The 12,857-nt window shown below is 45.1% G+C and overlaps 1 protein-coding gene and 1 long non-coding RNA gene across 3 annotated transcripts; one reads left to right on the forward strand and one right to left on the reverse strand.

Annotated features, from left to right (window-relative positions):
- Window positions 1-61: 61 nt before the first annotated feature.
- LOC112070128 (photoreceptor outer segment membrane glycoprotein 2-like) lies at window positions 62-3,860 on the reverse strand. Its single transcript, XM_024137546.2, has 4 exons — window positions 3,718-3,860; window positions 2,668-3,292; window positions 2,254-2,500; window positions 62-1,796 (listed from the first exon to the last, which is right to left on the reverse strand). Exons 2-4 carry the CDS (start codon window positions 3,246-3,248, stop codon window positions 1,530-1,532), a joined length of 1,095 nt encoding a protein of 364 aa, XP_023993314.1. The 5' UTR covers window positions 3,249-3,292; window positions 3,718-3,860; the 3' UTR covers window positions 62-1,529.
- Window positions 3,861-9,060: 5,200 nt separating this feature from the next.
- Window positions 9,061-12,163, forward strand: LOC139024233 (uncharacterized). 2 transcript variants are annotated; one of them, XR_011475524.1, is made up of 4 exons: window positions 9,061-9,896; window positions 10,075-10,337; window positions 10,500-10,885; window positions 11,013-12,163. It is a non-coding gene; the product is annotated as an uncharacterized lncRNA (long non-coding RNA). The 2 variants fall into 2 exon arrangements; XR_011475523.1 differs by having other exon boundaries at window positions 10,500-12,163.
- Window positions 12,164-12,857: the final 694 nt, after the last annotated feature.

The raw sequence follows: 12,857 nt of genomic DNA on the forward strand, positions 1-12,857 counted from the left end.
GCACAGAACCTATATAGTTTTGCTTAAAGACTGAAATAAGGTAGCCTCTTTCATACCTCATCCAAGATCGCATATCGTGTTGATTGGTAGTGTCGTATCTGTAGTGCTCAGTAGTTGAAACTGAACCGTAAGTAGTCTGGTGTGGCTCTGGCTCTGTCCCCGTAATAGACTGTGTGTCTGCTGATTGATTGGAGGTGAGATGTAAATGTGAAATCCCATTCGGACACAGATTAGGGGTAATCAGAGGCAGTGGGGGTCCTTAGCTCAATTCTGCTATTGCTTAGAAACCTCAATCTTGGTTATCACTACTATGCATACAGACTTGCTGCACAGGAATACTTTATTGTACAAGTTCATCACATGTCATGTAAAGAAAATAAAGACATGGTGTTTTATTTTTTTGAGTACAGTAGGAAAATGGCACCAGTGATATTTATTTTAAGTGCCAACACTTCTGTGCTTGGTCTTCAGATTTCTCCTACAGAATGTGTCTTACCAGTCATTGTTTATCTTGTACTGAACAAAACCAACGAGCGACTATCAGCAAAATCTTGATAACTGTATACGTTCCAAAAGGATTTTGTATTTATAAGCTTATTTACTCTTTCCCTTTAGGATTTCCATCTGTAGGCAATGTCTATCCCACGAACCCCTCTAACTCACATGCATCCTTCTCCTGTTGACATATTTGTAAGATTTCTTGAAGGCTAATGAGTAGGACATGCTGAGTTGCATTGGTCTATAGCTGTAGAAAACTAGAGTGAATATTTGTAAAAGCCTAAATGGGTATTCTATCAAGACTCGGCACACATTTAATTGCCATGTTTTTCTACAAGCTTGTCCCAATACAGTGGGAAAAGGTCTGCATATTTTTATTTAGACCAATGTCCTTATCATTACATTCAGGCTGAGGCACATTTAAATGTAGTTAGGAACTTGAAGTGACTGACTGTTTGGTTTGTTTTATTTTATTTTATGTCTGTGCTATTTCAGTTAACAAGTCTCTGGCTCTAATGAAATAATTAAATGTTTGACCTAAATGTATTTCTGTAGACGATTGTCAATGAAGGGTTCACAAGTTGAAGGCGGAATAACACAGTTTGGCTTTCACTCTTTTAAATGAATTTGATTATGGGTATATGAAAAGAAGGTAACAAGGTGATGATGGCATACAATCGATGACGCATTGATTCTGTTTTATATGCTTGCTATACAATCTCTGCTATCCATTTCCATGTTATCTATTATAATCGTGTTCTCTACCAATCTGCTATGGGTTGTCTCTTTTGCAAATTCATTTGCATACTGTCATATCACCCAATCCCCCTGTAATGGCAGTCCTCCCTTTTACAAACATTGCTCGGTTTGCCACATTGTCCTATTCCGCCTCAATTCCATGTTTCTTTCAGGCAAGCTTTTATTGCTCGAGGCAGTTCCTGTTCTTTAGACAAACTTTTGATGTGTATTGCCCGGTCCCTCACCTTTTGAGGGCTCTGTGGAGTGGGCTATATAAGGTGTCTGAGCAGGTGTCAACTGGCCACAGGAATCTGTTTTGGGGGCAGGTTGTCTGGTCCATAGTAGGCTGTGGAGGGGACGTCGATGTTGGGGTCGCCGTTGTTGGCTGTGCCAATCTGGTTGCACTTCCCCAAGCTCTTTATGATATTGAAGTTGGATCTGGCTGTTTCCACAAAGCTGTTCTCCAGGAGCCAGCCGTCGGACTCTGAGTCTGGGTCCCCCTGTCTCAGCACGTTCTCCAGGGATGTCTGGAGGTAGCGCACCCCGGTCAGCACCGACAGCTACAACAGCACACAAACATTACTGAGGAAATCCCTAGACAGTGGAATATACTGATGACTGTAACTTTTGTTTGTCATTTATAGTGGACCAGAGTAAAATATGTGGGTCCCAGAAGTAGCTGTAGGTTTGGGATGTGTATTTTGGGACAGCTCCATGTGACCCAGTAGAGGACAAAGGGTGAGTCCACACACAAAGCTGAGCATGGATAACCCGGAGCCAATGTCACAAAAGAGATTTGGTATGGGATTAGGGAGCATGCAAAGTGAATGAACAATTTACATTTATCACGCTAACAAGGTGTCAGACAGAATACTGCAATGTAGATTGAGTTCTTTCTAATTAGTGGTTTGCTGAGTCTAAATAATGGGTTTGGTGTATGTCAGGTAAGTCTCAGGCACCATGTTTACTTATATTCAAACCACATCAGTCTGTTTGTAAGGACACCCCTATGCCTACCTCAAACAGCCAGATGATGAGGACGGTGAGGCCAATGGACTGCATGATGTGGGTGTAGTACTCCAGCAGGGCCTGGCGGCAGCCCTTCTTCCACAAGTTGAGCTCCTCTGTCTGGTATTCATAGTTGAAGTGGGCTGAGCTGTTGGTGATCTGGTGCTGGATGCAGGGCCGTGGTGAGTTAATGTTACAGCAGCTGAAGGGAACCCCGTCCATCAGATATTTCCCTTCCACGTTACTCCTCAGCCGGCTAGAGACGTGGAGAGGGGAAAAGGGAGAGACCGAGACAGAGGGCTTCACTTGGTGCATCTAGAGCCTCAAATTCAAGAACCTTAAGGTCATAGTATACATGGGCACAGAGCTGAGTTCTGTGTCTGATCTGGCAGGTAGGGTATCACTATTCTAGTCTATACTTACGCCACAACCTCCCTGCAGGACATGTCCAGGTAGCGGTTGCTGATCCACTGGATCTGGAACCAGTCTCTGAAGCCGAAGTTGCCGCAGCACTGGAACTGGATCTGCAGCAGGTCCACAGTGCGCTTCAGGAAGCAGCGGCCTGGTGTGTCCGTGTCCTTATAATAGCGCATGGCGTCCCGCAGACCCAGGTCCAGAGCCTCCTCCAGCTCCCCGCGCATGCCGTAGCACATGAGAGCCCCCACCAGGATGCAGAAGGTGAAGAAGAAGGTGCAGATGACGTAGGGCAGCATCAGCAGCTTCCAGCGCAGGAACTTAGTGGTGTCCGCACAGTCGTAGCAGATCTTCCCGCCCAGGAAATTGATGCCACAGGCGATGAGGCCTGTGGCAATGAGCATGTTGGGGACGTAGTGGAGGTCCCTTTCTGCCATAAGCTCCCAGCGTTTGTTGATCTCCACCTTTAGGAAGAGCCCCAGGCTAAACAAAATCAACCCCGTCACCACGGAAACCCAGTTGAGGATCCACAGCACCTGGGCAAGCTTGTCCCTGTTGGTCTTGGTGAATTTCACTTTCAGCACGGCCATCTTAAATATGTTTGTTTAGTTTTATCCAATGTCCTGGTAGGATGCTGGATGGGGGAGAGGATAGAGGTAGGGGAAGGAGTAAAAGGTACAATGGGCTGTGGATGGATAAAGGGAGGGGCCAGGGTTGTAGATGGGAGGTTTCCGCACACCCTCACATAAGCAGCTTAGCTCAGTGATTTATAATCAATTTCTTGACTAAGGGTCTCCTATTTAAAAGTGTTGGCAGCCCTGAACCACACGGTATGATCAAACATAGTAATGCATATCTGAATCACTGCAGGAACATTTTCTCATACAAAAATGACCAAATTGGATAATGCACACCTCTGGACTATGTCACCTCTGCTGAACCCACTATCAACACAATACTTTGCTGAGCAATTCATCTGAAGAAATAGAATGGAATAAACTAGAATCGACTATAAAATAAATGTAAAAAACTTAAACAGCAGCATTCAGTGGGACCTACCTTATCTCAGCAGCATTCACAGTGTCTGTCTGATCTGGCTCCCATCTCTGTTTTGGGGTTTGTTTTGTTCTTCACTGACAGACATCCTAAGACTTGGCCTGGAGAGAGGCAAGCCGTAGTGGCACAGAAGGAGTAGACAGACACCCGCCCGCCCGCAGCAGCATCAGAGTGAGTCCGCTGGCCAAGCCCCCTGACCCTCCTAATAATCCCCTCTAATCAGGCCTGTAGGATTTGGATGTACCTTCTGCCACCTGCACAAATCTGACTGCAGCACCACAAAGAGTTATTGGCCAAGGGTCGTGTGCATGCGTGCGTGCGTGCGTGCGTTTGACAGAGGGGCTGATATTGAATGAATGGACAAATACATATTTTTTCTCAAAGACTAAATTACTAAAGTATGAATAGCCTTTTCCATTTACACTAAACAGTGCTCTGCTATTCTTTCTTTTAAATGGGAGCTTCACTGAAGCAAAGGAAACAAGGGCCCTTGTTAACTCATATAGTGACAGAGATGAAACAAAGGTAAGAAAAGTAGGGGTTTACAGGGGTCTGTATGTATGTGTGTGCTTTTAGTATTGTGTCCAGTGAGCCCTCTTCTGCGTCTGTGAGTCTCCATTCCTGAAACAGGTTGAGTCCAAGTAAGGCAACACATAAGTTTGTGATGACAAGTGTTATTCCCACAATATCAAAGAGGACAATATTAAGCTCATAAGCAAACACTGAAAATGTGTCAGATTGTTTGATAATATGCCTTAATGTGATCAGGTGAACAACATTTCTGCTACCCGCTAGTTAGTGCTTTGGTGACACTATGTATGCTTCAGAGGGGAAAGAAAATGTGCCAAGAAACGCTTAACACTGACAATCAAAAGCTCCAAATACCTTAATACAATCTCCTTTATCCTCATGGTGTAATTGTATTTGCAACAAAGCATTTTCACCTACTCCTCCCCTCACACTCTCCTATTCCTGTCACTCTCTCTCTCACGCACACGTCCATACACATCCACACAGCCAATCAGCCAATGCGATCTCGATTGAGATTACTTGATTATCATGGCCCAAAGGAGCTTGTGTAAGAGGAGAGTTCTACTGTGGACACACTAGTCAAGTCAGCACATCCACAGGGAGAGAGATGGCCTGATCCCTGAGTGGAAGGGGAGCACGGATACTGTGGCAGGTAAGTGCTAGAGACTACAGCTTCTGATCACATATTAGTTCTGTGGTAAAAGGGGTTTTTACTTCGCTGTGTCTGCTGTACTTAGATCTGATGGTGGATATCATAGGCATGAATAGTAGCCCTCTAGGCTTTACGGCACTGCAAGTTAACTACGTTCTTATTAAAGCCATACCCATAAGGTTGGTCTTCCAGTCTGTAAAGTGATGTATAATATACAGTACCAGTCCAAAGTTTGGACACACCTACTCATTCAAGAGTTTTTCTTTATTTTGACTATTTTCTACATTGTAGAATAATAGTGAAGACATCAAAACTATGAAATAACATATGGAATCATGTAGTAACCAAAAAAGTGTTAAACAAATCAAAATAGATTTTACATTGGAGATTCTTCAAAGCAGCCATCCTTTGCCTTGATGACAGCTTTGCAGACTCTTGGCATTCTCTCAACCAGCTTCACCTGGAATGCTTTTTCAACAGCCTTGAAAGAGTTCCCACATATGCTGAGCACTTGTTGGCTGCTTTTCCTTTACTCTGTGGTCCAACTCATCCCAAACCATCTCAACTGGGTTGAGGTCGAGTGATTGTGGATGCCAGGTCATCTGATGCAGCCCTCCATCACTCTCCTTCAAGGTCAAATAGCCCTTACACAGCCTGGAGGTGTGTTTGGTCATTGTCCTGTTGAAAACACATATTAGTCCCACTCAGAGCAAACCAGATGGGATGGCGTATCGCTGCAGAATGCTGGGGTAGCCTTGCTGGTTAAGAGTGCCTTGAATCCTAAATACATCACCAACAGTATCACCAGCAAAGCACCCCCACACCTCCTATATGCTTCACATGGGAAAAACACGTGCTGAGATCATCCGTTCGTTCACCTTCTTTGGAACCAAAAATCTCACATTTGGACTCATCAGATCAAAGGACAGATTTCCACTGGTCTAATGTTCATTGCTCGTGTTTTTGGGCCCAAGCAAGTCTCTTTTCCTTATTGGTGTCCTTTAGTAGTGGTTTCTTTGCAGCAATTCGACCATGAAGGCCTGATTGACGCAGTCTCATCTGAGCAGTTGATGTTGAGATGTGTCTGTTACTTGAACTCTGTGAAGCATTTTTTTGGGCTGCAATTTCTGAGGTTGGTAACTGTAATGAACTTATCCTCTGCAGCAGAGGTAACTTTGGGTCTTCCTTTCCTGTGGTGGTCCTCGAGAGCCAGTTTCATCATAGCGCTGGATGTTTTTACGATTGCACTTGAAGAAACTTTCAAAGTTCTTGACATTTTCCGGATTGACTGACCTTCATGTCTTAAAGTAATGATGGACTGTCGTTTCTCTTTGATTATTTGAGCTGTTCTTGCCATAATATGGACTTGGTCTTTTACCAAATAGGGCCATATTCTGTATACCACTATACCTTGTCACAACACAACTGATTCTCAACCGTATTAAGAAGGAAAGAAACTCCACAAATGAACTTTTAACAAGGCACAGCTATTAATTGAAATGCATTCCAGGTGAGTACCTCATGAAGCTGGTTGAGAGAATTCCAAGAGTGTGCAAAGCTGTCATCAAGGCAAAGGGTGTCTACTTTGAAGAATCTTCAATATAAAATATATTGTGATTTGTTCAACACTTTTTTGGTTACTACATGATTCCATATGTTATTTCATAGTTTTGATGTCTTCACTATTATTCTACAATGTAGAAAATGGTAAAAATAAAGAAAAACCCTTGGATGAGTAGGTGTGTCCAAACTTTTGACTGGTACTATATGTTATGCAGTATTGTACTTTATCTAAATACCAATTATCCGCTCTGATGCCTGCGGTTTGTAGTTCAATACAGCAACATTACTTATTGTTGATGTATTTAATGCATTTATTTGGAGTAGGTTTATAACCAACTATGGATATGAGGGATTATGTTCAGTAATGCTCCCGACAGAGAATCCATTGACTGCAAATTACTGTCTGTTGACTTCAGCCCCAGTACATTGAACAGAAGGTGCTAAATTTAATGACCTACGTGTACCTGTGTTTGGTACATTCACCGTTGACCACCAACCATAGGGTGTGACATAACAGCAGGACTATGATGGACACAGATGACCAGTGGACACGGGCTTTGGCCTGCAACAACGTGAGGGCCATCCTCCGCTGGCTACGCAACCTCTTAGCTGAAGGTCAGAGCACTGGACTGGCAATATGAAACCATTCTTAGCACACTTAAGTTACTGTGTCTTAGAATGGATGCATACTGTAACATACTGTAATTCTTCTATGATCATCATTAGTTATATTTCATGTCAGTTCATACCACATGACATTCATTTGTCTCATTCCATTCACCTGTCTGTCTCTCAGTGGGAGATGCCGATGTGGAGAACAGCCTCGCTTCTTTTAGCAGCTGGGTCCAGAGGATGGCTGAAGTTTCAAAGGAGTTACTCACCCAAAGTGAGCAGATATACACCAGCAGGGATTATGCACACTGGTGGCCATCCCGAACAGACCCAAAAGTTATTGATCCCAGCTCTTTACACGGCTGTTTTCCTGAGGTCTTCTCCTTTCACCTCTCTCTGGTTCGCCCCCTCCCTTCCCCTGTCTCCAGGTTTCAGCCGCTGCCAGGGCCTGTGGATGTTCCTGGACCACAGCTGCTTCACCAGTGTGCAGCGGCTGAGGAACCTGCTGACCCTGGCCCAGTGGGGGAGGAGGCATGGTACAGTACTACTCCAACCATGACTCTCACAATGATCAGATTGTTGTGTGAATGATATCAACTCGCTAGTTTGTTTTGTACAATGATCTTACCTAGACACCTAGTTCTAACATATGGGACGGGTGTAACAATATGGGGACAAATGGTGACAACAGGATTGGAAATGTTGTTTCTACAAAGAGAGCTGTTTTCTGATTAATTGGTGGCTGTCTCTCCTCCGTGTGTGTGTAGGTTTGGGGATCCCATGTGTGGTCTGCAGGGTCGACTGTGGCTCCTCAGCAGTGAGGCAGGACTGCTGGAATCGGGAACGCAGAGCTCTGAAGCAACCCATCTGTCTGGGTCGGCTGGTACAGTGGTGGGGCATCACCGGACTCCTGCCCAAGTACCCTGGTAAGGATGCATACGCTAATCTTACACACACAGTCAAACTTTACAAACCGGTCACACTTTACATCACAGAGTTGTTATTACTGTGTAACTATTCGTATAAGTACAGTGTAACAAGAGTTGCATTGTTATGGTTAGGGTTATAGCTAGGGTTAGGATTATTGATACGTTTAGGGTTGGCGCTTCAGCTGTAAGTACAATGTATTACCACTCTAGGGTTAGTCTATAGTATTTATACGTACACTGACTCTTCCTCTCAGATGCTCAAGAAATAATTCCGATCTCTCAGATATGGAGAGATGGATCAGAACCATCGCAGGGCTTGTCTCCACACTCCTGGGTAATCCTTAAATCACTGATAGGCGGTCTCTCTCTCACTCTCTTTCTGTCTTCCTCCTTTACGAGGAAGACTGCACCGACCAGGGGTACCCACCCCCTAACCTGCAGGCTTTGCTGAAGCTGGTGCTGGTGCCTCGCATTGACAACATATCTGTTCAGGCCATTGTATCCAACCATGGAGAATCCATAAAGTGTCCTCAAAGGTATGACTGTGACTGTCATGTGAACTGAAGTGAATATACAGTATTCTTGATCATGTAAACTACACTTAACACAGCCTGTGCACAGCTCATGTACTTTTTTCTACAGTGCGAAAATGACCTCCTGCAGTCCTTTTGCCACGCTTTCACCATCCCTCCCAGCTTCTCCCAGCAGATCCGGGCATTCTGGCTGCTTGACAATGGACACTTATCAGTATGTTGACCTTTGACCGGTATCACAGCACCATTTAGTCCATTGGTGTACAGTTAGTGAACAGACCTAAAAGAACACCTTCCTAATATTCAGTTGAACCCCCCTTTTGCCCTCAGAACAGCCTCAATTCGTCGGGGCATGGAACATTGCAGTTCTTGACACAAACCGGTGCACCTCTGAATGGCACAATCCATATCTCAGTTGTCTCAAAGCTTAAAAATCCTTCTTTAATCTGTCTCCTCCCCTTCATATACACTAATTGAAGTGGATTTAACAGGTCATCTACAAGTCTTTGCTAAGTAAAGCCCCGCCTTATCTCAGTTCACTGGTCACCATAGCAGCACCCACCCGCAGCACGCGCTCCAGCAGGTATATTTCACTGGTCACCCCCAAAGCCAATTCCTCCTTTGGCCACCGTTCCTTCCAGTCCTCTGCTACCACTGACTGGAACGAACTGCAAAAATCGCTGAAGCTGGAGACTCTTATCTCCCTCACTAACTTCAAGCATCAGCTCACAGATCATTGGACCTGTACATAGCCCATCTGTAAATAGCCCATCCCACTACCTCATCCCCATACTGTATTTATTGATTTATTTTGCTCCTTTGCACCCCAGTATCTTTACTTGTACATTCATCTTCTGCACATCTATCACTCCAGTGTTTAATTGCTATATCGTAATTACCTCGCCACTATGGCCTATTTTATATACTTTTTTCCTACTGTATTATTGACTGTATGTTTGTTTATTCCATGTGTAACTCTGTGTTGTTGTATGTGTTGTATGTGTTGAACTGCTTTGCTTTATCTTGGCCAGGTCGCAGTTGTAAATGAGAACTTGTTCTCAACTAAACCTACCTGGTTAAATAAAGGTGAATTAAAAATAAATAAAACATGACCCCGCAAATGTTGTTCCAAAGCAATACCCAATATCACTGTGTGGTTGGTATAACCACTGGCCCAGTGAGGAGGCGGCATGGCCAGTGGAGCACCAAGAGAGGAAAGGGAGCAGTCGGAACCCTAGTCTGACCACCCAGGCCCTGAGGCACCTCCTCCCTAGCCCCTCCCCAGTGGATATGATGACTGACAGGCTGGGAGAGCAGGGAGACACAGAGCCACCTAATGACGACCTGCCTCTTATAGCTGAGGTACTTTACTACTGTGGCTCTGTCTGAGAGTGAGCGTGCTGCGGTATAATACTTGGGCAATGATGGTTATTAAAATAATGAATTTCTTTGTCTCAATGCAGGAGAAACACTGGACTCCAGCACACCACTCCTCTCAATCCCCATCCAATGAGAGCTCTGAATCTATGTTCTCTTTCAGCGCTGCCTCCTCTCTGCCCCCTCTGAGATGGGGCATCCCTTATGTGTATGGAAGCACAGTGATGCTGCAGCAGATCTCCCTGCTTAGTGATGGAGGAGGGTGTCACAGCAGGCAGGATGACAGCCCATCCCTCCCAGCAGATATACTCCACCCAGGCTGCCCTGACCTGCCTCTGACACTAGAGGGCGCCACAGACCCTGTCTCCTTCAACAGCCTGAGTAAAGACACCAGGAATGTGGAGGGGCTGGTGTTCTCCATTGAGTGTGAGTTCAGATGCACTGACTGGAGCTGTATGATACTCAATATTTAAGTTGTCAGCTCTTTTTGAAATAAAGTTATTGAATATTACCCCAACATAACATTTTCTGGTCATCTGAGGTCTTGAAAGTGTGTGTTTTTTGTTTCTTTTGTGATGTTTCCATTAGGGGGATTAGAGGAGATCATGACGTGTGATACCAGGAGACAACCTCGTAATTGTGGAAGAGGAAGCAGTTCCCCCTGTAGATGTTAGACAGAAGGTTATTAGACAGAAGGTGACCCCTCTCAATCCTTACATTTACACAATGGCTATGTTTACTTTATAATTTCAACAGACTGATTAGTCCAATGTTGCACTATTTTCTGTGGCCAGCATTGTGTTATATAGTACAGTAAGATAAGGACGTGTTCTTTATGTGATCATTTGTTTGTCAGACATAGTCTGAGCAGACTAAACCTCCATCCTCAGTTCTATAGTAATGAGGACAACCAATCAGTGCCCTCTGTTTCTGCGATCAAGTGGAGAGTCACAACTTCCTGACACCTGACTATGGTGTGTTTCAAATGTTACTACACTCTGTGTTGGGCTGTGTTTTCACTATATCTGCTGTATGACTTAACTGAGAGATATTTAAATAATTGGCCCTTTAACTAAATGACCTTTGTTCATGATAATCCAGATTACATTGACTACTACAAGGAAGTGACTGAGAAAATCATTCATGCACCAAATGTGACTGACATGTGGAGCGTCATACCTGGAGGGGACAAATCAGAGAACCTCCTCCCCCAGACCTCCCCCTTCTCTGGGGCTGCTGTTGCTTCATCTCTCTTCTTCCTGGAGCTGGAGCCCAATTACATAAATACTGTACATACTATGCAGACCACCTACAGTATTGGCCAGCTGGGTTTCTGTGTTTGTTCAGAGGGTGTCTGACCCTCCACAGCTTGAGAAAGCAATGGAATGTTTCCTCCAGGACTCCCAGGATGCAGTGGACCAACCAGAAATCCTGACATCCTGTGCCCTCACTGAGACCACCCAGGACCTGCTCTCTGAGCCCTACCAGACATTTTGTTTTCTGGAGGAGCTGGGAAGTGCAGGGCCCAGTGGCCCAGGTACAGAGAGAGGCTCTACCCTGGAGGGGGAACTGGACAGTGGGGGCTCTGGGAGGTATATCCGGCCCTTCTCTCTCCAGGACTCCTCCCTGCTCATCCCACGTCAGAGGTCAGTACGCTCCAGACAGCTACAGATCCCTGGAGTCCCTCTGTCCCGCAGGAACAACTCCAGCCGCAATCCCCCAGCTCAGCCCCAGAGACATCCAGAGACAGGTTACCTGGAGGGGAGAAGGCCTTGCACAAGGAGGAGGCAGCATGCTTCAGATGCACCCCAGAGGATAGGCTGGGTCACTGTAAGCTGGGCAGCTGGTGGAAACAAGCCCTGGAGACCCAAAGGGCATCCTCTGGCCTACTACCTGCCATAGAGCAGGTATCCACCATCTCAAAGGGTAGTGTTTTTTTACTGTATGTTTATATGCAAATCAATAATTTTGTGTGCTTCATAGTGCCACATTCTGCAGACTCCACATATGCACTATTTTATCTTACGTTTATCTTATGATTATATTAAAATAGACTAGCTTGTTATTTATATCCATTTTACATTTAGAAAACCTATTTAGTGTCACAGCTACCAAAGGTCTAATAATGAATAGTTTGTCATTTTGCACAGATTTGCCGATTTTATTAAAATTGTAATTATTTATTGATATACATGCAGATGGTGTGTTTTTGTGTATGAGTTTGTATTGAAGAATAAATGCCTCTAGTAACATCTTCCTTTGTCATTGTGACGGGGAACATTAAGAGAGTTGCCCTTTGGAACATTAGATTGATGGAGCGTTAGAAACAGCAGCAGCAGAAGCAGCCCAGGAAGGAAACTAGTGTTGTTTCTCACGTCTGGCTGGAGACTGTACAGTGAATGCCTCTCTTCAGAGTAAATGTGTGTGTGTGTACATGCATGGGTGTGTGTGTGTGTGTGCACGTGAGTGCATGTAATGCGTGCTTGTTTGTGTGTGTGTAAGTGTGTGTGTGTGGCCATTGCTGGCCTGTTGCTGTCACTCAGTGGGGAGTCTGTGCCCGGAGCGGGACTCAAGTGCATGTACTGGTGGGCAGGGGGTCTCCACTGCTGGGAGAGGGGTGATGAAGGATGAAGTGCAGAGAGGAGGTGATGTACTGTAATGTCAGACCAGGACTCTCTCAACCTTGTCATAGTTACTCATCCGTGACCCCCACCCCTTGCTCTCCCTGGTAGGGGCCACTGGTGTTACCCAGAGCAGATGGAGCTCTGCTGGGCCTTGCTGATCACCGCTGGGCCTGGGGCAGTGAAGGCTGCTGAGGGGAGGACGGCTCATAATAATGGCCGGAACAGAGCGAAGAGAATGGCATAAATGCATGGAAAACATGTGTTTGATGTATTTGATACCATTCCACCATTTCCACTCCAGCCATTACTCATTAGTGCGGCA

Source organism: Salvelinus sp. IW2-2015, unplaced genomic scaffold (genome assembly GCF_002910315.2).
Source record: "Salvelinus sp. IW2-2015 unplaced genomic scaffold, ASM291031v2 Un_scaffold1229, whole genome shotgun sequence".
In the NCBI taxonomy this organism is placed as follows: Eukaryota; Metazoa; Chordata; class Actinopteri; order Salmoniformes; family Salmonidae; genus Salvelinus; species Salvelinus sp. IW2-2015.